This window comes from Lycorma delicatula, chromosome 13, assembly GCF_047948215.1.
Source record: "Lycorma delicatula isolate Av1 chromosome 13, ASM4794821v1, whole genome shotgun sequence".
In the NCBI taxonomy this organism is placed as follows: domain Eukaryota; kingdom Metazoa; phylum Arthropoda; class Insecta; order Hemiptera; family Fulgoridae; genus Lycorma; species Lycorma delicatula.
Window position 1 is genome coordinate 8,922,501 of NC_134467.1, and position 24,465 is coordinate 8,946,965.

At 30.6% G+C, this 24,465-nt stretch overlaps 1 protein-coding gene across 3 annotated transcripts in view; it reads right to left on the reverse strand.

The window, feature by feature from the left end:
- mio (GATOR complex protein mio) overlaps positions 1 to 24,465 on the reverse strand; it is a 111,895-nt gene that overhangs the window by 50,708 nt on the left and 36,722 nt on the right. For all 3 annotated transcript variants that reach the window (XM_075380823.1, XM_075380822.1, XM_075380824.1), the window contains exons 11-15: positions 22,156 to 22,424; positions 16,841 to 16,971; positions 12,093 to 12,231; positions 9,486 to 9,627; positions 7,302 to 7,512 (exon numbers count right to left, since the gene is read on the reverse strand). In XM_075380823.1, coding sequence (XP_075236938.1) covers positions 7,302 to 7,512; positions 9,486 to 9,627; positions 12,093 to 12,231; positions 16,841 to 16,971; positions 22,156 to 22,424 — 892 coding nt within the window. The remainder of the gene's footprint in view (positions 1 to 7,301; positions 7,513 to 9,485; positions 9,628 to 12,092; positions 12,232 to 16,840; positions 16,972 to 22,155; positions 22,425 to 24,465) is intronic.

Consider the following 24,465-nt stretch of genomic DNA (forward strand, 5'->3'; position numbering starts at 1 on the left):
CAGTTGAAGGTTAACTGTATCCATCCACTGGTTGATCCTCTCAAAAGTAATGTCAAACAGATGTGGAATCTCGTCGAGGTGTTTGGCGACGATCACTGCGGCAACATCATCCGCATACGCTACCAGTTTGTGTGTGTCTGTGTGTGTTTGTGTGTGTCTGTGTGTGTTTGTGTGTGTCTGTGTGTTTGTGTGTGTCTGTGTGTGTTTGTGTGTGTGTGTGTTTGTGTTTGTGTGTATGTGTTTGTGTGTGTGTGTGTTTGTGTGTGTGTGGGTTTGTAAGTGTGTTTGTGTATGTGTGTGTGTATGTGTGTGGGTTTATAAGTGTGTTTGTGTATGCGTGTGTTTGTGTATGCGTGTGTTTGTGTGTGTGTGTGTTTGTGTGTGTGTGTGTGTGTGTTTGTGTGTGTGTTTGTGTGTGTTGTTTGTGTGTGTGTGTTTGTTTGTTTGTGTGTGTGTTTGTGTGTCTGTCTGTGTCTCTCTCTCTCTCTCTCTCTCTCTCTGTGTGTGTGTGTGTGTGCGCATGACCTGATAATATTAGTTAGTTTTGAAAAAAAGAAAACTAATTTTTTTGTTCAGGGGTGGGGATATCACAACAAACCAATTTCAATTTTCTTCAGAGGTATTTTCGAAAAGACTTTTCCTTGACAAATCTTTTACCTACATTGCATATAAAAATAATCAAAAAAGTTTTTTCAAAAGAAAGCAACCCCCACCTCATAAAATTGAAATCTGTTTTTTGCTCTATCTCCCTTTAGTTTAAATATTTTTCAAAATTTTTTTGAAAATTTATACTTCATATATGCAGCTATAACAAAATGTCTACAATTTAAAAAAATTATAAACCCAGAACTAAAATGCAGAAACACTTTTTGAAAATAGGTTTTCCTTTTCTCAATTTAGTCTTTATGGAAAGGGGTGTTAGATTTAGAAAGAAGAATACTTAAGCAAATTTGTTACACTTAACTTACATATGAAATTTTTCTTAAAATTCATATCTCCCCTTTAAAAAATATATAGTTTTTTTTTTTTGCTTTTTGTTTTTAGGATCTAACATTTTTCATTTTTATTACTTTATCTTTCTTTGCCACTTAAAGGGCTGTTAAAATTAAAATAGAAATAGCTTTGACACCAATATATTTCAAACCCAAAATGAGAAGCAAATTTTTTCCTTACTTTCATAAAATTTATACTTTATTTTTTCAGTACTCTTAAACAATTCTCTGGGCATAATATTTAGGATCAGACTTCGTAACTTTTCTCCAAAATAACAACTTCAACAAAAGTTGGATTGAGCCTCCACAAGGTGCACCTGGATATATCCAGAACAAATAGGAGAAACTTGTCTGGTAAACTGAATCTAACAAACTTCACAGCTTCATTTATCATCAAATCACATCTAGAGTTATAACTTGGGACCTAATCCCATCACACGTGACCCCTTGATAATCAAACATGTCTCCTATGACAGTCAACCATGGCAGTTCTTTTAATAAATACTCCACCGGCTGAACCAAGCAACACCAGAGTTCACACAGAAGGCAGCATTCAGATATGGTGGACTGCCAATTAGAAGATTACATGCAATTGGAATGACCCAACACTACAGATATGAACAAGAAAAATAAAAAGTCCAAAATAAAACCAAAGCAAATCACCTCCATTTCCACGCAATACACACTAATTCATGTAGAGTGGTAAACTGAAAATATTAATTGGCCTAATGGACCAACAAATAATTCTCATCATGGGTCTGCAGGAAATAAGAAACACCAACCAGGACGTCATGGAATCTCAAGGATGTAGATTCTACAGGTATATATGGGAAGAGAGTGATGAAGTGTCCCACAGTTTGGAACAGGTTTTTCAGTCAGTCTCAAAATAGTACATAATACATGTAATACATAATAAAAAATAATACACTCCATACAAGAATTCAAATCACAATCCCCAAGAATCTCAACACTCACCCTAAAAGCATCTAATAAAATTTACACTATAATAAACGCTCTTGCACCCACTAATAATAAAAATAGCTCTCCAAAAGGCTGCAAATAAACAGAAACGTTCTAGAATTTACTCAACCTGACTATAAATATCCCCAAAAACCATGTTAAAATTAATCTGAGACTCCAATGCTCATTAGGTAGAGAAAGAAGATACCGCAACATCATCAGAAAAGGGCCTGCCCAAAAGAAAACAAACAGAAATAGACAGACTCGTTGATCTCTGAGAAACCATAACCTAATCTCAAAATTCACATATTTCACGAGGAAACCTCAAAACCTGGAAACACCCCAACTACGCTAAAGAAAAATGGCAAGTAGAATATGTCTTCATCGACAAACACCACCACAAGATCTACAATGTAGACGTCCTCCAAGGAGTAGAAACAGGCTCAGATTAGTTTGTAGTCAAAATTAAAACTAAATTTACTCTCCAAAAAGCAACAAAACCAAGCCCATTTTAAAACTACAACAAAAATGGGCCCTACCCAACTAATCAAGAATGAAAATTACAAAAAATCGGCCGAAAAAATAAACTTGAAGATCTAGTCGACAACCTTAAACAAGTTGCAGAAGAATTAGCCCCACTAAAATCCTGTAAAAAGCACCAATGGTGGAACAGTAAATGTGATGAAACAGTGAAAAAAATAGACATCAAGCATGGCAATTTCACTAATCCCAAAAATCATAATCATCCTTCCAAAACCTAATAAAACAAAGAAAAGAAACCACCCACATCCTAAGTAGAATAAAAGGACAACACCATAAAGACACACTAAAACCACGAGAAGAATTCAATAAAACACAGTTGAGAGACTATTACAAAACCTTCAAAAATCAGCTCCAAAAATACAAACCCTCAACCCTATTAATAAAGAATGAAAATAGTAAACTGGCGCATAACAATAAAGACAACACAGAAATCCTAGCTAAATATTTCAACAAACTCCTAAATTATGAAGAACCAACAGAATTCTTAAACTTCAACACCAACACCACCAGAAAAAATCAACCCTCCCACAATAAAAGATGTCTACCAAGTGTTGGGTGAGATGAAGAACTATAAAGCAGCAGGAGGAGATCTGGAAACATGCAGGAAGATCAGCAAAAACTGCCTTCATCAACAGCTTGTCAACATCTGGATCAAAGAACTACCAGAACACTGAACAATATCCCTCATTCATCCGCTACACAAATAAGGGGGGCAAAACAGACCCTAACAATTACAGAGGAATCTCACTTTTAGACACAACTTACAAAATTCTTTCAAAAATTTTTCACAACAGGATCGGTTCACAACTCGAGAAAGAACTAGGAGAATACCAGGTAGGTTTCAGACCCTGGAAGAGCTGTCACAACCAGATCATGAGTCTCAAGCTAATAATGGATTACAACCGGAAACGAAATAGACTTGGTGATAACATTTCATATATATATATATATAATATTATATGTATATTTCAAGAAAACGTATGACTGCATTCACAGAGAATCCCTTACTTATCTTATTCTAAGACACCTTGGACTATATATCAAATTAATAAACATGACAAAACTGACCCTCTCAAACACTAAGTCAAAGGTTAAATCCAGAGGCGAGCTCTCGTAACCTTTTGAGATCAAAACTGGACTGCACCAAGGCGATGGGCTCTCACCACTATTATTCAACCGCGTTCTAGAAATTATATGAGAAAATGGCTCAAGATATGCCCCTGGAAGTAAAAATTGGTCAAAAAATCAAAACAAACTGTCTTGGTTTCACTAACGACTTGGAACTACCAGAAAATGACATCGACAATGCTAAATCACAGATATTAGAACTTCAAAACATTGAAAATAAAATTGGCCTCAAAATTTCACTTGAAACAATGGAAATTATGCCCCAAAAACCAACACGATTAAAAGAAGTAAACATAAACAATAATAAAATCAAAATAGAAACCCAATTTAAATTCACTGGAGAAATAAAAAACAAACAACCAATTTATAAAACCAGAAGCCACTTATGCAACAGAAACACTCTTCCACCTGAACAAACAATCAAAGGCACACAAACTCCAGAAAATCAAAAGAAGAACTGAAACAACTTGCACCAATAAAAAGTACCAGAAAGACGGACAATGGTGGATCGTGCCCAACATAGTTGTGTACAAAGAGTTAGAACCCATTACTGATACCATGCGTAAGAGGAGACTAGGATTTTTTAGACATATAAGGATGCAAGATTCAAGACTTCTGAAACAGCTAGTACAGTACAATCTTGATTCGAAAAGACCAAGACAGAATGCAGATGGATCAGAAAAATAAGAGTGGATCTGAAGGAAATTGCCCTTATACCAGTAGACACCACAGATTTAATAAAATTAAACAACAAAAACACTCACAAGAATAAAACTCACATCATGACATCTTCAACACTAGAAAGGGCACAAAGATCGAAAGGAATGAAAAAGTACTGGGAGGACTGCTAGGCCCAAACAGTCCCATCAAAGAGACTTGGATAATGGACTGACTAAAGTCATCCTATGCAAACATAAAATATAATAATAAACAATTCTCTTTTAAATTTATTCACTTTTTGTTAGGGATCACTTCTTTATAAATAATTTTTTCCTATATTTTCCCCACACAGTAAGGAAGCCCCTAAAATAAAAAAGTTTTTTTTTAATCAAAAGTTGTAAATTTTGATACTAAAATCTTATTTTGGAAATCATCATAATCAATGAAACAAAAGATAAATATTAAAAATTAAAAAATACGAGAATGATTGTAATAAGGATAAAATCAAAACCTAAACCGACAACGATTGTTAACGTCTATATGCCTACAAGCGCCCATGATGATGATGAGGTAGAGTGTGTATATGAAGAGATTGATGAAGCAATTAAACACGTAAAAGGAGATGAAAATTTAATAATAGTTGGAGATTGGAATGCAAGCATTGGAAAAGGCAAGGAAGGAAATATAGTGGGTGAATACGGGCTGGGCAAAAGGAATGAAAGAGGGGACCGACTTTTGCACGAAGTATAATTTAGTAATTGCCAACACCCAATTTAAAAATCATAATAGAAGAATATACACTTGGAAAAAGCCAGGCGATACAGAAAGTCAGACTTCAAAAAAAGTGTTATAGTAATGATACCAAAGAAAGCAGGGGCAGATAAATGTGAAGAATACAGAACAATTAGTTTAACTAGTCATGCATCAAAAATCTTAACTAGAATTTTATACAGAAGAATTGAGAGGAGAGTGGAAGAAGTGTTAGGAGAAGACCAATTTGGTTTCAGAAAAAGTGTAGGGACAAGGGAAGCAATTTTATGCTTCAGATTAATAGTAGAAGGAAGATTAAAGAAAAACAAACCGACATACTTGGCGTTTATAGTCCTAGAAAAGGCATTCGATAACGTAGACTGGAATAAAATGTTCAGCATTTTAAAAAAATTAGGGTTCAAATACAGAGATAGAAGAACAATTGCTAACATGTACAGGAACCAAAGAGCAACAGTAATAATTGAAGAACATAAGAAAGAAGCCGTAATAAGAAAGGTAGTCCGACAAGGATGTTCCCTATCTCCGTTACTTTTTAATCTTTACATGGAACTAGTAGTTAATGATGTTAAAGAACAATTTAGATTCGGAGTAACAGTACAAGGTGAAAAGATAAAGATGCTACGATTTGCTGATGATATAGTAATTCTAGCCGAGAGTAAAAAGGATTTAGAAGAAACAATGAACGGCATAGACACAACAAAAGTAATGAAATGTAGTAGAAATAACAAAGATGAACCGCTGAATGTGAAAATAGGAGGAGAAAAGATTATGGAGGCAGAAGAATTTTGTTATTTGGGAAGTAGAATTACTAAAGATGGACGAAGCAGGAGCGATATAAAATGCCGAATAGCACAAGCTAAACGAGCCTTCAGTAAGAATTATAATTTTAAAATCAAAATTAATCATCAAAAATTAATTTAAATGTCAGGAAAAGATTTTTGAGAGTGTATGTTTGGAGTGTCGCTTTATATGGAAGTGAAACTTGGACGATCGGAGTATCTGAGAAGAAAAGATTAGAAGCTTTTGAAATGCGGTGCTATAGGAGAATGTTAAAAATCAGACGGGTGGATAAAGTGACAAATGAAGAGCAAATAGAAGCAGCAAATAGATGAAGAAAGAAGCATTTGGAATAATATAGTTAAAAGAAGAGATAGACTTATAGGCCACATACTAAGGCATCCTGGAATAGTCGCTTTAATATTGGAAGGACAGGTAGAAGGAAAAAATTGTGTAGGCAGGCCACGTTTGGCATATGTAAAACAAATTGTTAGGGATGTAGGATGTAGAGGGTATACTGAAATGAAACGACTAGCACTAGATAGGGAATCTTGGAGAGCTGCATCAAACCAGTCAAATGACTGAAGACAAAAAAAAAAAAAAAAATACGACTGCCAAAATAAAAAACTGCAGACAAACAGCGTGCTCTTTAGCATAGGATATTACTAATAACTATAATTAAAGAGCATGTGGGTAACAATTTTGTACATAGTATAACTTTTTTTCAAGTTTTTAAAATTTATTTAAAACATGTATGATTATATGCATACGTGTATGTGTATATACATAATATATACACATATTTATATAGCCTATGACACTCCTGTTAATGTAAGGATTCCAATGTGGCGTCATATGTCTAAATCTGTTCAGCTGTTGAGCTGCTACGATGGAACAAACATACAAACTTAAATACATTACATTCCTTTTTGGGCAGTCGTGTAAACAACTCCTTTGATACTTTCAAATTTAAAAAAATATGGAAACTTTTTTCGATCTCAATGTTTGGTGAATATTAGCGTTACTAAAAGTCTTTTCAATATGATAAAATTGTGCAACAATGACTTTTTAAGATATTTTATTTTATAATTCATAGAATTTTTTTTATAATTTTATTTTTTTTTACAACTTTGTAAAACTTTTTATTATACAACCTTTTAGATTTTTTTTACAATACTTATTTTTCACCGGCATAGTTGTAAAAGTCATGCAATTCTTTGCCAGTTTTAAAAAAAATAAAAATACTACTTATAGATGCTAGTAAATAAATTCCTAGGTGAATGGAAAACATGTTAATTAATTATTAAAAAAAACTGCCTAATATACCAACAGTAGAACTCACCTTGGTATTTTTTAAGCACGTTTTGACAACAGATATTTTATCAACCAATATATTTTATGATTTTTATATTGATAAATTACAGCTATTGTACTTTTAATAAATGTAATTTTAATAAAAATTATAAGTACCTTCAGCCTGTTGGACGTTGTGCCAAGCCTAGCAAACGGGCCTCTATTACGTGCTAATCCTTGCATATATGCCGATATACTTTTAGCACAAAAATTACACGCAACAAATATTTGTTGTGCCGGTTTATTATTAAGATTTCTTGTATTCAATGCAATATCGAAATGCGCTCTATGACTCCATAATCTCCAGCTATCCAAAAGTGAACGATAGCTAAACAAAAATATTTTTTACATTATATTCAAATAATCACACAATTTACTTGACATGATGAGTTTAAAAAAGGAAAAATCCAAAAGGTGGTTTTGTTTCATTCCCCAATCTTTTCGATTTACAATTCCATCTCATTAATTAAATTCCTTTTAAAAAAAAATTAAAGGAAATTGGAATTTTCAATTACATCTTTTGAAAGAGAATCAGGATGTTTAAGTTATTGCGGGTTCCGCTTTATTTTCCAGATAATCACAGTAGTATTCACTGTTAACTATACGTGCTTTCAAATAATCCCTAACATTTTTCTATTCCCAAAATGTTTTCCTGGTGATCAAATTTGGATATTTTCATTCTGCACTCTGATGTTTGGATTCTGAATCAAAATGATGACTTCAAGATCAATCGCATTACGCTGTACCTAAAAAGCATTACATTTCATTAAAGTAACCATTTAAGTTCTATTAAGTGTGAATTAAGTGAATTTGCATGACTAATTTTGAGTCGACCGTCTCAGAATCTACTCCAAACACATTTTGCAATAATTCATCTTGTCATAAATAACGGAAAGGATAGTACTGATACCGCAATACAAATTTCAGCAATTTTCAAATTTTTATGAGTCTGTTCTTTAAACTGTCTCAGCCAATGTAAAAATTTGCACAGTTAATACATTTTTACTATACTGTTTTAACAGCCACAAGTGAGTGTTGGCCAATTTTACACCTTCAGAAATAATTATCTTATCACAGCTCTCTGTTCTTCCAAAGTAAAAATTTTGGGCCAATAAAAGGGTTTATAATAAAGGAAATTCTTCCCAAGTAGCTGTTATTTTCTATACCAGGGGGACCAACTTGAAAGTCAGGCAGTTTCAGTATATTCTATTAGTTTTTCTCCGTTGTCATTTGTCTGTTTAATAAAATGACACGCATATACATACATCTATACACACAAAATCCAGACCCTGTAAAAGTAATTTTTTCTTTGATTATATCTTACTTAATCCTAAGACTGAAACAAAATAAATAACAAAAAAATTTATACTAATTTTGTTTTCAAGAAACTTAATAAATGTTAAACTTAAATGATAAACTTAATAAAAACATTTTCTACAAATGCAAGAATAAAAAGAAAAGCATTGGGGTGCACTCTAATTATAAATTCATTATGTATGAGAGTGCGTCCCAGGCTTTTCTCTTATCATTCATAAATAGAAAAAAATGTTTTAAAAGTAATTTTTTTGAAAACAAAATTAATAAGAATTGTTTTTTTTAATTTATTTTTCTTTTAGAAAAAGCATATTTTAAATATTTGTTTTATTTATTTCTTTCACAGAACTGAATTGTTTAAAATCATATTTGAACAAATTAAATTCTCTTAAGCTATGAAATCTCATTGAAAAGTGTTTATTTTATCACTTTTAATTTATTTATTTTCTTTTTTAATCGTTTAAGTAATTAAACTGAGAAGTAAGTTTTTACTTTTAGTTATTTTAATTCTTCAGCAAACAGAAAAAATATTTAAATGCAGTTTTATTTTATACTATAACCTGGAGAATTAGTTTTCATTCTGATAAATAATACCAGTTATTTATAATAAAATCAGATGATTAGCATATATAAATTTACAATAGTATTAAAATCTGCTTCAACAGCCATCTGATCTATTCATACTGAATCGACAGTAAAAATCAATAGCATCGATAGCTACATCTCATCGATTCAACTCCCTTCCTCTTGTATTATATACAAGCGGAATTCCTTCTGTATTATATACAGACATATTCATATATACACATATATATAAAATATAGAAATATATGAAGCTAACCATGAAATACTGTATTGTCACCCGATTTACATCACTGTGTAAAATTTCTCCATTGCATGACATCGGGAAATAAGTTTAATTAAGGCTGCAAGATTTAAGGACATGGTTAAACCACTATAAGTTAAAAAAAACACATCACAATATACCTTGTTATCCATTCACTAACAGTAGGATCATTTTCTATTAGTTCAGTTGGAAAGGCACGACTTGCAATAACACTAACACTCTGTACATCACCAGAGGCATCTAAATATCGCTGCAATAATGGTATTCCAGCACTACCTCCACCTAAATAAAAAAAAAAATGAAACGTAAACAACCATATCTAAAACGTACAAAAGAATTATGATTATAAGCACACAAGGAAAAAAGTACTCACTTATAAACAATTAACACTGTAAAAATCAATAAAAATTTCCTTTAAAAAGGTATATTATTTAATTTATTTATATTACACGGGACATAAATAAATTAAGCACTAGGGGATATAAAAACTGTACACATTCTTTGTGATTCAACTGTTACAAAAAAGCAACCTCTTGAGTATGTAAAAATCAAGTTAATGGGCTAATATAGTGTAAGAAAACTGATGAACAGCTCAGTGCTTGCTTTTTTTTTACAATAGAATGGACACCAACATACTTCTGGCATACTTTACTTATGACAAAACTAGTAATATGTTAAAAACCAAAACAAATCGGCATCTAATATTTTTCAATAGATAAAGAATGTGTCTTTCAGTAACTGAGGACCAATTACTAAATCGACAAGAAATTTATCCACTAAACCAGTAATCAAGAACAAGGTGATCAGATCTATCGCTACAATCTCTTTTTCCACAAAAACTGTATCTACTTCAGGAGCACTCCTGATTTGAAGTGACTATGCAAAAAAAAATCATCATAATATATATCCCTGTTTCACATATTATGCAACTCCTTACAAACAAGAAAAAATCTATAATTCATGTTCTAAATTTAACAAACATTTCTGTTAAACATCCCTGTATCTTAACGATCTGTAAAAGGTATCCTTCACAAACTGGTGTGTAATTTTTTGTACTAAAATTGTTCATATTTGATAAAAAAATGTAATTATTGTACTTGCCCAAATATAGGTCAAGGTTTTTTCCTACATTTTCTGCCATAATATGGGCCGGGTCATCCTGTACTGGAGCTGACTTACATTTGGATTCAAACAAGCTTTTAAGTTGTTTTATAGTTTATTCTCCTTTCTACATTTGTGATGGGTGGCTTGTTACAGTTTATACTTATAGTAATAACTATCTTCATTTATTATTATTATTATTATTATTATTATATTATTATTACTATTAATAAAATTACCTAATTAATGAAAAAGGTTGGATGGTTTAGTCCCTAGTCAAAGTATAGCTTAAAACAGTCTGGGTCCAGAAACTTAGTCTTAGAAGACTGTGATCCATGCTAATCTTAGATGGATTCAGTCAAGTTAAGAAAAACTTCAAATTTACTCAATATGACTATGGTTGCATGTAAAAAAAAAGTTTCATATGTTTGGCGTACGACAAGCACCATCTTACAATTTCAGCAACATTTTGGTCATCACTTGCCATAACGGTTGATCATATCAAAAATTGTTTCCAACAAAAGTTTTAGGCAATGTTTAGAGGCGCAACAACCACTTTAAACCGATTCGATACTGTGCCTATTAAGGGAGGTATGATTTTCTTTTTGTCTTTGAAACCCCATTTTTTTCCACACCCTGGGCCAATGGTTGATGGTATCAAAAAACTTTATTTAGATAAGTTTTAGGCCCTTATCCAAAGAATAGTGGGAACTTTAAACGAATTTGATATTTTACTTAATAAGAAAGTTAGTGATATTTTGGTTTTTCAAAAATGCCCTCCCACTTCCACCCCCATGGTCCGATTTTGCCCATTAACAAACTTGACCAAGATTTTGGGTCATTATATTTTATGTATCAATTTGAAAGTAACTGGCGCAAAATTACAGCAGTTATCATGTCCACAAGAAAGTGAAATGTACATATATATATATATAAATAAATAAATTTTTGAACTGATGGTAATTTTGGGGTCTAGGGGATGAGAAACTCAAAGATATGTCAAAATTTTCCGAAGTCGAATCATGGTACCCATTACACAATAGATAGCTTTCTTATGAAATCTACCTAAAATGTAAGAAAGTTTTTAAATTAAACGAAACCGTCATGAGAAATGGCAAAAATAATGGGAATCTGAATAATTAGCAAGCTTTGGACTTTGTAAAAAAAAAGTATTTCAACTCAAAGCCACTAGTGAACACCTTAGTAGTAACAAAGAGGTTTTACCTCCTAAAACTGATATTGCTTTCAAGATCAGTAACATAAATTCAGCAAAGTGACAAAACATTTAAACCGACAATCCAAACAAAATTACAACAATTTTTGGGACTGTAAGGAAATTTATAGAACCTCAGAACACAATAACATAAGAAATCTCTACTATTGCGAAATGTTAAATAGGCTTTAGAGAGCAGGCAAAAAAATAGAGTTAAGGATGCTGACCAAGTATGTTGTCATTCTCCACAGCTAAAAATCACACAAAACTTTATTTAAATAGTTCAAATGGAAAATATGCAGACCATCTCCCTATAACAAAGTGATTACCATCACTTCACAGAGATGAAAATTTGTTCGGAAAACCAGAAAAAACCGAACAACCAAGAAAAAACCAGAATTAATATTATTCAGTAATATAATAACACAGTTACCAGTTAGTAATATTCCAGCTAGATTTCCTTGTTCTGTTAATCTGTCATTTAATTCTGTTAAGTAATCAGATAAACGTTTGTTAGATAGAAATGTACAAGCAAATGCAACTTGATCTTCCACAGCCATACCACCTTCACTCTGTAAAATGAAATAATAATATACCATAATTTTCTTCTCTTCCTTCACTACTATTTTTTCATAATTTAACTGTAAAAATAAAAATTTTTATTAATAAATAATTAAAGAATTCAAAAAGTTGAATTCAATTAACAATTAAATGTTGAAAATCATGCTATTCTTTGTATTATGCAAGAAATGAGCAAATTATCTAGCAATGATCATAGTATTGGTGATGTTTAATTGAATCTAATATCCAAATTAAATTTAACATCATTTTCAGCTGCTTTCTCACAGATTTAATAAGGCATATTCAGAATGTAAATAGTGTAATAAAATTTTTTAAAAATGATTTATTATTAAGTTTTCTTTTTTCATTAATTATTATATAATCAGAGATATCTTAAACTATTTTTCTACATAAAGGTAAGCAAAAAATTTACACAACCTGAATTCATTAATATAATGAAGTGGGAAATTTGGTCTTAGGTTGGCACTCACAGGTAGGTTAATAACCATTGACCTTGTAACAATAACACATAGATGGTTTTTTTTTTGTCTTCAGTCATTTGACTGGTTTGATGCAGCTCTCCAAGATTCCCTATCTAGTGCTAGTCGTTTCATTTCAGTATACCCTCTACATCCTACATACCTAACAATTTGTTTTAGATATTCCAAACGTGGCCTGCCTACACAATTTTTTCCTTCTACCTGTCCTTCCAATATTAAAGCGACTATTCCAGGATCCCTTAGTATGTGGGCTATAAGTCTGTCTCTTCTTTTAACTATATTTTTCCAAACGCTTCTTTCTTCATCTATTTGCCGCAATACCTCTACATTTGTCACTTTATCCACCCGTCTGATTTTTAACATTCTCCTGTAGCATCACATTTCAAAAGCTTCTAATCTTTTCTTCTCAGATACTCCGATCGTCCAAGTTTCACTTCCATATAAAGCGACACTCCAAACATACACTCTCAAAAATCTTTTCCTGACATTTAAATTAATTTTTGATGTAAACAAATTATAATTCTTACTGAAGGCTCGTTTAGCTTGTGCTATTCAGCATTTTATATCGCTCCTGCTTCGTCCATCTTTAGTAATTCTACTTCCCAAATAACAAAATTCTTCTACTTCCATAATCTTCTCTCCTCCTATTTTCACATTCAGCGGTTCATCTTTGTTATTTCTACTACATTTCATTACTTTTGTTGTGTCTATGCCGTTCATTGTTTCTTCTAAATCATTTTTACTCTCGGCTAGAATTACTATATCATCAGCAAATTGTAGCATCTTTATCTTTTCACCTTGTACTGTTACTCCGAATCTAAATTATTCTTTAACATCATTAACCGCTAGTTTCATGAAAAGATTAAAAAGTAATGGAGATAGGGAACATCCTTGTCGGACTCCCTTTCTTATTACGGCTTCTTTCTTATGTTCTTCAATTATTACTGTTGCTCTTTGGTTCCTGTACATGTTAGCAATTGTTCTTCTATCTCTGTATTTGAACCCTAATTTTTTTTAAATGCTGTACATTTTATTCCAGTCTACGTTATCGAATGCCTTTTCTAGGTCTATAAACGCCAAGTATGTCGGTTTGTTTTTCTTTAATCTTCCTTCTACTATTAATCTGAGGCCTAAAATTGCTTCCCTTGTCCCTATACGTTTCCTGAAACCAAATTGGTCTTCTCCTAACACTTCTTCCACTCTCCTCTCAATTCTTCTGTATATAATTCTAGTTAAGATTTTTGATGCACGGCTAGTTAAAGTAATTTTTCTGTATTCTTCACATTTATCTGCCCCTGCTCTCTTTGGTATCATGACTATAACACTTTTTTTGAAGTCTGACGGAAATTACCCTTTTTAATAAATATTACACACCAGTTTGTATAATCTATCAATCGCTTCCTCACCTGCACTGCGCAGTGATTCTACAGGTATTTCGTCTATTCCAGGAGCCTTTCTGCGATTTAAATCTTTTAAGACATAGATGACAATTGAGTAATTTGTCCCTATTTTGTCTCTCGGTGGCAGTGCTATAAAAAAAACTATCATGTGATAACACAGTATCAACGTACATTTATTCTGGATAGTTATTTTAAGTCATAATCATTTATAAAGTTCCACAAAGATTTTGCTGTAGTTTTTTCTCAATCAGATGTACCTGATAAGTCAACAATTTCATTCATTTGTTTTAGAGAAACCGGTAGTAAAGATGAAGAAAAATGGTCTAACCCTTTAACAGTTTTAAACAGTGAATCTTTACAGCTTGTCCATCCGTCCTCTAAATGCTAACCTCAAAAGATACCTATCTCACTCAGTAGATTGGAATGTCATACAGGAACGATCAGAAAAGCACAAAGAAATCAAAATTATGTCAATAACATATTCACATCACCAAGAATTGCAAGAATCCAATCGTGGAAAAACGACTCTATTATTACACTTTATGTGTTTTGTTTGTAGCAATATCTGGATCTTTGATAACATTTTCATTACTAACAAAGCAATGTTTCATGTAATTGGCTATGTAAAAACCAGAATAACTGATTTTGGAGTCTAAGAAACCTAACGTTTTCCAAGAGACTACATTATATTAAGAAAACACGAATTGTAGTGCACAATTTTTCAGAAGAGAATAGTGGGTCCAATATTTTTCTTGGAAACTGAATCATCTAAATAATATCAGTAGATTACAACTAACTGATTTCATAGCGCTGCTAGAAGATGAATGCAATTTTTGGTCAGAGCAAGATGTGCAAGAGCCCAAAAAAGCAAACAACAAAATGTTGCCTCTACATTCTTTGAGGAGAAAGTATTTTCCTGTGGTCTTTGGCCACTTATATTATCAGCTTTATCTCCCACATTTTTTTTTCTTTGGAGTTCTTTAAAAGAAAACATGTTCAGAAATAATGCTCTCACAATTGATAGACTCAAACATAACAGTGAAATCAATTGTTAACATTAGGTTCCTCTCCTACTTTCAGATATTCCTGGTGGGGAGTAAGGTAATTTTAGAGGCCCCATCACTCGGTAGTAAAAACTAAATGCATATTTTTGTTAAAATGCATATATTGGTGTGAGACGGGTAAAATAATGTGGAAGATATTGATACGACTGGACCAAGAATGGGAAGGACTGTTTATTGCTTGCACATTTGAATATAGCCAGTCTGGGTCAAGCATCAGCTTTTGAATAAGGCTGCATAATCGTAAGTTGACATAATTATAATATGCAGTTAACTTTGAAGAACATGTATTCGTACTGAAAACTTATTTAGGGATGAAATCTCATGTTGTGTGTCGGCAAAAGTTCAGAGAAAAATTTAAAAAGGAAACACCAGTGAAAAGTGTTATTCAGAAGTTAGTTAAGAAATTTTATGAAACAGGTTCAGTGTTTGACCAGAAACGTATCTGCCACAGGTCAGTTTTAATGACGCAGGTCGTACAAGACATTAAAATGGCAGTTACAAAATCTTCTCATAAATCTTTGCAGGGACTAGGCCAAGAAAAGACATTACGCTAGGTTGAGCCCGCACTGAAGCGAAGAAAATGCTGAAATGTTATCCGTAACGAATGCAGATTTTCCACTGACCTAACTAATGCTAATTACGCTAAAAGGGTACACTACTATCACTAAGTGGCTCAAGAACTTCATCATACGCAACATTTTATATAAAGTGTTTTTCACACATGAAGCATAGTTGTACCTTGGTGAGTTTGTTAACAATCAGAACTACCAGAACTGGGGTACTGAAAGCCTGCACATTTTCTTTGAATCTCCCCTCCACCCACAAAAAATAGATGTATGGTGTGCAGTTTCAAAACAATGAATAATAGGACACAGTTTTTGTTTTAAAAAAACTGTGGATGCCGCCATCTATACAAAGAAATTATTCAACACTTCATAGCCTTACTGCAAGAGGATGATTGTGACTTTTGGTTGCAACAGGATAGTGCCACTTGCCGTACAGCTCGCTCTACTATGGAAATGCTACAGGATTTTTAAGTGGAAGAATCATTTCTAAGGATTGTGGCCACCAAGATCCCCTGATCTGACTAGTCCAGACTTCTTTCTTTGGGGTTACTTAAAAGGAATTTTTTATAGGAGTAATCCACATACTGTGCAGGAATTTAAAGACAAACATTACCAATGCCACCTAGGAAATAGATAGGGCACAGCTAAGAGTAGCAAGGAACATAGTCAAACTTGTTGACAAGTGCACAGAAGTGGTGGACTTCATTTTCAACACTTTCTGTAAATTATTATGTGTCTGCCAATAAACCATTATTTAATTTACAGGCCATATCAACTAAGTGATGGAGCCTCTTTTTAAGTTGAACACCCTGTACTTAATCTAAACGTATGTAGTATTTTGTTATTACACGTGTACAATTGTATTTTAAGGGTAATAAGAAAAAAATTGTTTTGAACACCACAAATTTTCATTTACATTAAATGTAATTATTTTTAATTGTTAAAAAAAAATTTTTATTTACACATGATAGGTTTAAATTAATCAGGTGAACACTGAAGAACCATGGAATGCATATGCACTATAAGATCACATGAATGATCTTACAGATCACTAAAAAAAAGAAAGAAAACCCAATAATAATATACATACCAAAACAGCTTCATATGATTCAGAATCTGATGTAAGAAATGCAAAAGTAGCCCTTAAATATGGATCAGTTAATAAAGATCGAGATGAAACACAGAGTTCTCTCCACATTGAATTTTTATCTTCCGAATAACCTATAATAAAAGCAACAGAAATAAATATAAAATTACATCTGAAAATTATTAGAATGATACAGAAGTATTACGATTTTACAAAAAAATAATATCGGCTTACAATTAGTTGTATTTATTGGATTAGGTGTACAGTGTTGATTTAAGGCTAGAATCAAACAGCAAAAAGGACAGTTTTAGGCGAGCGCATAGATCGATTCCTTATCCTTGTATATAATGCCTTTGTGTGATCCAGCAAAAAAATTTGCTTCATAAATCTTTTGAAGAAAATAAGTGTTAACATGAAAATAGACCCAGAAATGTTTCAGATGATGTTATTGAATTAATGAGAGCTCACCTTGAAAGTACTCCTCATGATGAAAGTCATTACTGCAAAGCAAAAAGCAATCTCTTGTACGTTGACAATACACTCCTTAATACAAAAGTATTACACAGTTTGTTCAAAGTGTTTTACAATGAAAAAACTAAAAAATCTCTAAAAATGGAATACAAGGTATATTATGAATGTTTCAAAAAACATTTTTCTTTGCTGTACGTAAATCTCTTTTTGTTAGGACCACTGTTAGGTATTGCTTCAGAGGATTAAATGAATGATTTATAGCGTGTGTGAATATGTCATACTTGACCGCCAGACAAAAGGCCAAGACACTACCACTTGCACCAAAGAGGCTGGCTCTGTACATAAACCTAAAACAGTTATGTGTAACTTTTGCAAAAAGTGCAAGAATAAACTTAAAATTCCACCTATTGACCTGAGGTTCATAAAAGAAAAGGAAAGAAGCAGGTGACCACTACATAAAAAAATACAAGGAAGACTCAACATATCTAGTTATAGAGTTTGACTACTCATAAAAATTTCCTGATTCCTAAGTTAAATATTAATTCTCAATTTTGCAAAAGAATGTTTTGACTTGTTTTAACATTCACATGTTTAACAATCAGTCCAGTTACTACTACACTTTTACAGAATTTGTATTTTTTTTCGGAGGGAAGAAAAATACAAATTCTATTGTCTCTTTTCTATATGAAATGTTTAAGAAAACAGTGACTGTTAAAATGTAAGTTTCCTGAACTTCAAAAAATAGTTTTCTTATCTGATGCAACAGGAGGGCAGAACAGAAACTCCACAATCACAAGATTCTCATCGTGGTTTGCTAAAGTGCTCAACTTAAATATTTTACAAATATTTCCTGTTAGAAGCCACAGCTTCTCTCAATGTGGTTTGGTAAATATATGCATCAAAAAGCTTAAGTAATAGGAAATCCAAAACCATATCTAACTACTATGGTAATGTGTAGTAAAACAACTGGACCCTTTGATGTATTAATGGACAGAGTCATCTTCTTCAATAGTGGGATTCATTTTTAGATCCATTTTTTTTTCAAAGAAACCCTTATCTATAGACAAAGTGACTTTCAAAGTAATGAAACATGTTATAATTAAGTATCTACATAATGGTACTATTATGTGTTCACGAACTTATTCTGAAAAGTATGAGTTATAGTGAATATGGAAACAAGAAGTCCAGGTATTCGTGAATGTTAGTACAGTTAAATCTTCTTGTCCCAAAATAAATAAAAAAAAGATAGATGATGTTAACAGTCTTAACTGCTTCTGGTCTGATGAGGATATTGATTTCCCAAATGAAATTATAACTATGTAATTGATTCTTATATCTTTTTTTTAATATTTATTAATCATAAATAAAAATTTATTTTCAATATATTATGACTCTTATTCAATAGTCAGATAATAGGTAAGCCTTCTTTTTCCTTAATAAGCCCAAGTAAAACTAACTTACATTATTCTATTCATACAAAAAAGGAAGTTGTAAGAGAGTAATATTAAAAACATTTAATATATTTACAGTAACTATATTTATATTTATTAAGAAATATAATATTAAAAATAACAAGGTAGTTTACCCAAGTTAATTTAATTACATATACAAAACATAAATTATTGTTCTTCGTAAAAAGGGTTTGTAACAAGTGGTGTATTTTTTATTGAATTTGACTTTATACAATTTTTCTTAAAACCAAGGTGTTGAATAAATATGTAATTTAATTGACAATAAATAAATATTATTTATTATAATTAAATAATATTATTATTTAATAATATTTCTTTATTTAAACTACTGGAAATTGCCCTTTAATGTTCTCTTAATTATTGGGAACAAGAAAAAGTTGCAGACTGCCATGTCTAAAGAATGGAGTTTGTAGCATCAGTATGGAGTTATTTTTGATGAAATAATTAATCGATAAATTAATAATGAAGTGTGAGCTAGTGCATTATTGTGGTGCAAAATTCAAGAATCATTTGCCCACATTTGTGGTTGTTTTCTTTGGATTTCCTTATGTAAACGATGTAAAACTGCTTAGTAATACAGTTTTTTGACTACACAACCTTGACGGTAAGAATTCATAATTTACGACTACATTAGGATCGTAAAAAAAAACCAGTAAGGAGAACCTAAACTTGGGATTTTTTTTTGGTCTTGGTTCTTCAGGAAGCTTCCATTGGGATTGTTTGACTATTTCAATTTCATAACCACATACCCTTGTTATGAGACGTTTGAATGATTTTTAATCATCGGTGGTGTCAGGTAACAATTGGGGCGGTCCACATAAAAAGGCTCATATGCCAAAAATTTGTTTTGAGAAAAATAAATTTGAAGTGTTTACTATAGTAGAAAATGTGTGAGAAGGCTGAACACTGAATTAGTATCAAAAACAATTTACTTAGAATCTTTATTTCAGTTATAAAGTTTTAAGAAAAATTGTATAAAGTCAAATTCAATTACATATTTATTATAAATTACAATTTTATTCAATATATTTATCCTTGTCACAGGTAGCAAACGAAACCTTGAGCGCTACCCGCGAGTTGAGATGATTAACAAAAGAACTAATTAGAAATACAATATTTAACTAAATAAAAATAAATGATTTTGGTAGCATGATATATAAAAATAAAAAAATAAAAATTTAAATTAAAAAAATGCATACAATCAGAATTTAAAATAATTTAAGTTTACGTTGAAATCAAATAAAATAAAACACAATAAATTCATAATCTAAAAAAAAAATGAGAAAAAACAATTCCATCATGGAGAATTAAAAAACAATACATTATAAGATAATATATGATAATACAACAAGAAATATTCATAAGATAAGACAACATACTATTATGAATTTATACTGCCTTACCAGTCACTTAAACATTCAGTTTTATATATGTAGATTTTTTAATGTTAAGTAGTATATTAATTTATTTTGTTGTAGGTTATTTATTGCAATAATATGTTAAATTTATTGTTATTAGTGTTAATTATTTTTTTTCTTTCAATTTGGTAATTTAAAATATATATTGTGTTTCACCCATTCATCAATTTCTTTGATTAGATTACTACTTATTATTTGGATATTAAAATGATTGGGGACTTTGTTAGAAAATACTGGCGTAATACGAAAACTGATATTTGCAAACAGTTAATTTTGAAAAGATGTGGTATAGTATTTCCTGCTGAACGAGTATTGCACGATGTATTTTTAAATTCAAATTTATTTATATATTTGTTTATGTATTCTTAACATATATTTATCTCAAAGTAGGTACTTTAAATTCTTCAAATAAGCAGGATATAACCTTAGTCTACTAAGAGCTGCTCTAATTAAATATTTCTGGAGTATAAATATTAATTAAGATGGGTATCATATGTTCCTTCCCACATCTCGATTCCATATTGAAAAAATGAATGAGCATATGCAAAATATATAATTCTTATTATTTCAAGATCTACAATTTTGTTTATTCTGTAAAGAGTATGAATAAGGTATTTTAGTCTTGATCGTAAATACTGTACGTAGACATTCCACTTCATATGGTCGTCCAATATTATTCCGAGATGTTTTATTGACTTGACTTTGTCTTTGATTAACAATGACAGTTACTGTTTATCGATTCGTTATTATTTATTGAACATATGTGTAGTTTTAGTTGAAATTCATAAGGGGACTTGCCGGTTTCAGTAGGCAAAAATACAAATATTTTTTTTTTTTTAAGGGCGAAAAACACCACGTGTTATCATCGCCTGGAATTTTTTTTTTTATAAAAAATAAAGGAAACTAAGACAAGTCTAAAAAATAAATAAAACTTACAACTAATATCACAGCTGAAATCTGAAATAAAAATAAAAGTAAAATAAAATTTAACAAAGTCCAAGATTGGTGTAAAGGGCCCATTCCTGGATAACAGAAAGACTAAAAAAACTAACATAAAAACTGTAACATAAAACTTAAAACTAGATTAAAACTAAAATAATAAAAATGAAATAAAACTTAAAACTATATCATTAAAGACTTACAACTAATATTACAGTCAGAGTCTTAAAAATACAATAAATTTATTTAAAAGAAACATAAAAGTAAAAATAATAACAAAAACTACATAAAATTTAACAAAGTCCGACACGGAGTATAAAAGGCTCCCTTCTCAGATAACAGGACCACAAAGATTAAAACAAAAACAAACTCATTAAAAACTCATCCAATTCCAAACACATAAATGCAAAACTATCAAATGTTTTGTATAAAATCAGCAATACGCAAAAATAGAAACATCTGGTCTAAAACTTCATTATCATTGCCCAAGACTCCATAGATGTTTCTGGGCAGTTTAAATTTACGATGCAACATCTAGTAGTGTTAGGAAGGTTCAGATTTGAAAGATCGTTGACAGAAGTATTGGCAGAGAGAACAGTACCTGTGGTAGTTCAAAGTTTGAGAATTTTCTGTGATCACTGATATTATTTAAAGTACAGTAAAGGCTTTTCACAAATATCTTGAGGATTGGAAGTAATGCTGGTCATAGACATGTTACATCTCCAGTGACTACTTTCAAAGGATAATGTCGATACGTAAGAAAAAGTAAATTTTTTTGAAAAAATGTAATTCCGTTATTTTTTTTCACACTTCTGCTTCAGGAAAACATATACGAACCAAATATGATTACCTTGGATAAGTTTATGTATTCTCTATCAACCTCACACCAGGTGCAGTCAGTCAAATCCATTTAATAAATCTAATTACATAAAGTGAGTGTTAAAATTTCATGATAAATTTTTTTTAACGATTCATTCTACTTACATATGTCTTATATACAAATATAATTAAAACAAACCTGACAGCGCCATAGCGACAATATTCAGATGAGAAAGATTAGTATTAGCTGGATCCACTGAGTGAGCTTTATTCGATGCATTTTGCGCTTTAGCACCATTATTTAATATATCAATAGCAAATCGTAAACGTAAATTGAATACAGAGATAGCAGCAGCTCTAGAATATTCACCCTCTACTTGCAAACGATCAAGAAATGATGTTAGCGCATTAGATTCTTTATCAAATCTCCAACCACATAATTGTAAACATTTATCTCTATCTTCACTCCTACAAAAAAATAATAAACAAGTTAATTTAAAATTTACTAAATAATTGTAATGATAATTTCAATACTTATTTAATCTTTAAAAAAATCTGGAAAATTATCACATGACATTCCCGGCTACGCCAGTCAAGTACTACGTACCTTGCAAAATCTTTTTCATTACTAAATGTTTTCAGCAAAGTTAATTCCATATTTTTAGAAAACAACAAAAATGTACCAACACGATTACAAAATGTTTTTGGTGACCAAATTTTTTAATGTTCTTAATAAGATATTATAATATTAAATATAAAATAAAAAATTTACACTTGTAAAAAAATAAAATACACAAACACACAAGTAATTTTTTATTACTTTTCAAATATTACTTTTTTAAAAAAAATTTTTGGTCCATTGTAATATGACATTAAAACCCTAAAATAAAATACTTTAATAATTTATACGCTTATTGCTATCTTTCAAAAATTTTAAAGTATCATGAAGTCTAGAAGTTGAAATTTTGTTACTTATTTGAATTTGCTAAGATAAATAAATAGAAATTTATAAAGATTAAATTTTGTATTACAATATGAGAAAAATACACAATTATTAAATAAAATAAATTTTTTACACACAACACAAAGAAATACATGAATGTAATATAATAACGTATTTTAAAGTGTTTTAAATGAATACAATTTTTTATCCTTTAACAGCTTATATACATTTTATCTCATATTACATTATATATTTTTCATTCTCTGGTTTCCTACTGAAGCAAAGAGAGGTGAAAAGTGCTATTGTAAATATTCCACAGTTGTATGGGTTCTCTTGATATTGGACCTAGTGTTATTTTATTTCTACATCACTACTGTACAACTGAAAGATATTCTTTGCTTAATCTCTTCAATTTGAAATTGTTGAGGCCGTCATATATGTGAACTTGTTGACCATTGCAGTAACCTATCTCATGTTCCACATTTATTTAATCATTAAAATAATAATTCATTTGAATTCAAATAAATCGGCAAGAAACCCATGAATACAAAATCATACAAAAAAACATTACAAAAATATATTAATCAAATTAAAATCATAATATAGGTAAATAACAAGATTAACATTCATACGTTTAGATTGCTCTTGATAAGTAATAAAAAGTATTTAATCTAGTATTATAAGTGTCTAACCAGCTTGAGTGTTCATTATATACTAAAAATATAATAGAAATAGGTGATCTCCTATGAGAATCAATCAAAACATAAAAATATTAAAAATTATGCCTAAGCAATCTAGTTGGTACATGAAAATTAAAAAGTTGCAATAAATTAAGACAGTCAAAATAAGTATTCAAAATGCTATAGACAAATATTAAATCTATCCTCATCAGAGATGATTCAATACTTTGTATGTTTAACAAATTCAAGGTATGAGTAAAGTTATGATCGGTAAAGTGCATAGAATCTTATAGGTAGTATATCTAAGAAAAATTCTAAGTGATATTTCTAGTAATTTTAATTGCAATTCAGTAAAAGGTTGCCAGTCAATAGTCGTAAGTTAACATCAGATAAATAAAAGCATAATATATAGTTCCGTAAGAGTTAATATTTCTAAAATTTATAGAGAATCTCTTAATAAAATTTAACATCTTTAAAGACTTAGATATAGTAAAACCAATGGGTTCATGAAGGATAACTTGCTACACCAAAGTCTTTAATTGAAGATATCTTTTGTATTGCAGTATCATTCAGTAAAAAATTATAATCAGCACTTGCAACCCTTCAAATTGAATATTTTTTTAAGTACAAAAATATTTTTTTTAAGTTACAAGAAACATTATTTAAGTCACACTGTTTTTATATTGAGCTCAAGTAAATTTGAAGCAAATGGAATGTCAACCATATTTGTAATAGGCTTAAATAATTTCATATCATCCGCAAATAATAAAAAATTGTGAATAGCATATAATTAAACCAATGTAATTTTATTATTATTAACTTTTAAGACCGCATAGGATCACTTTAGCCAGTCCATTATCCAAGTCTCTTCCATGCTACTGTTTTG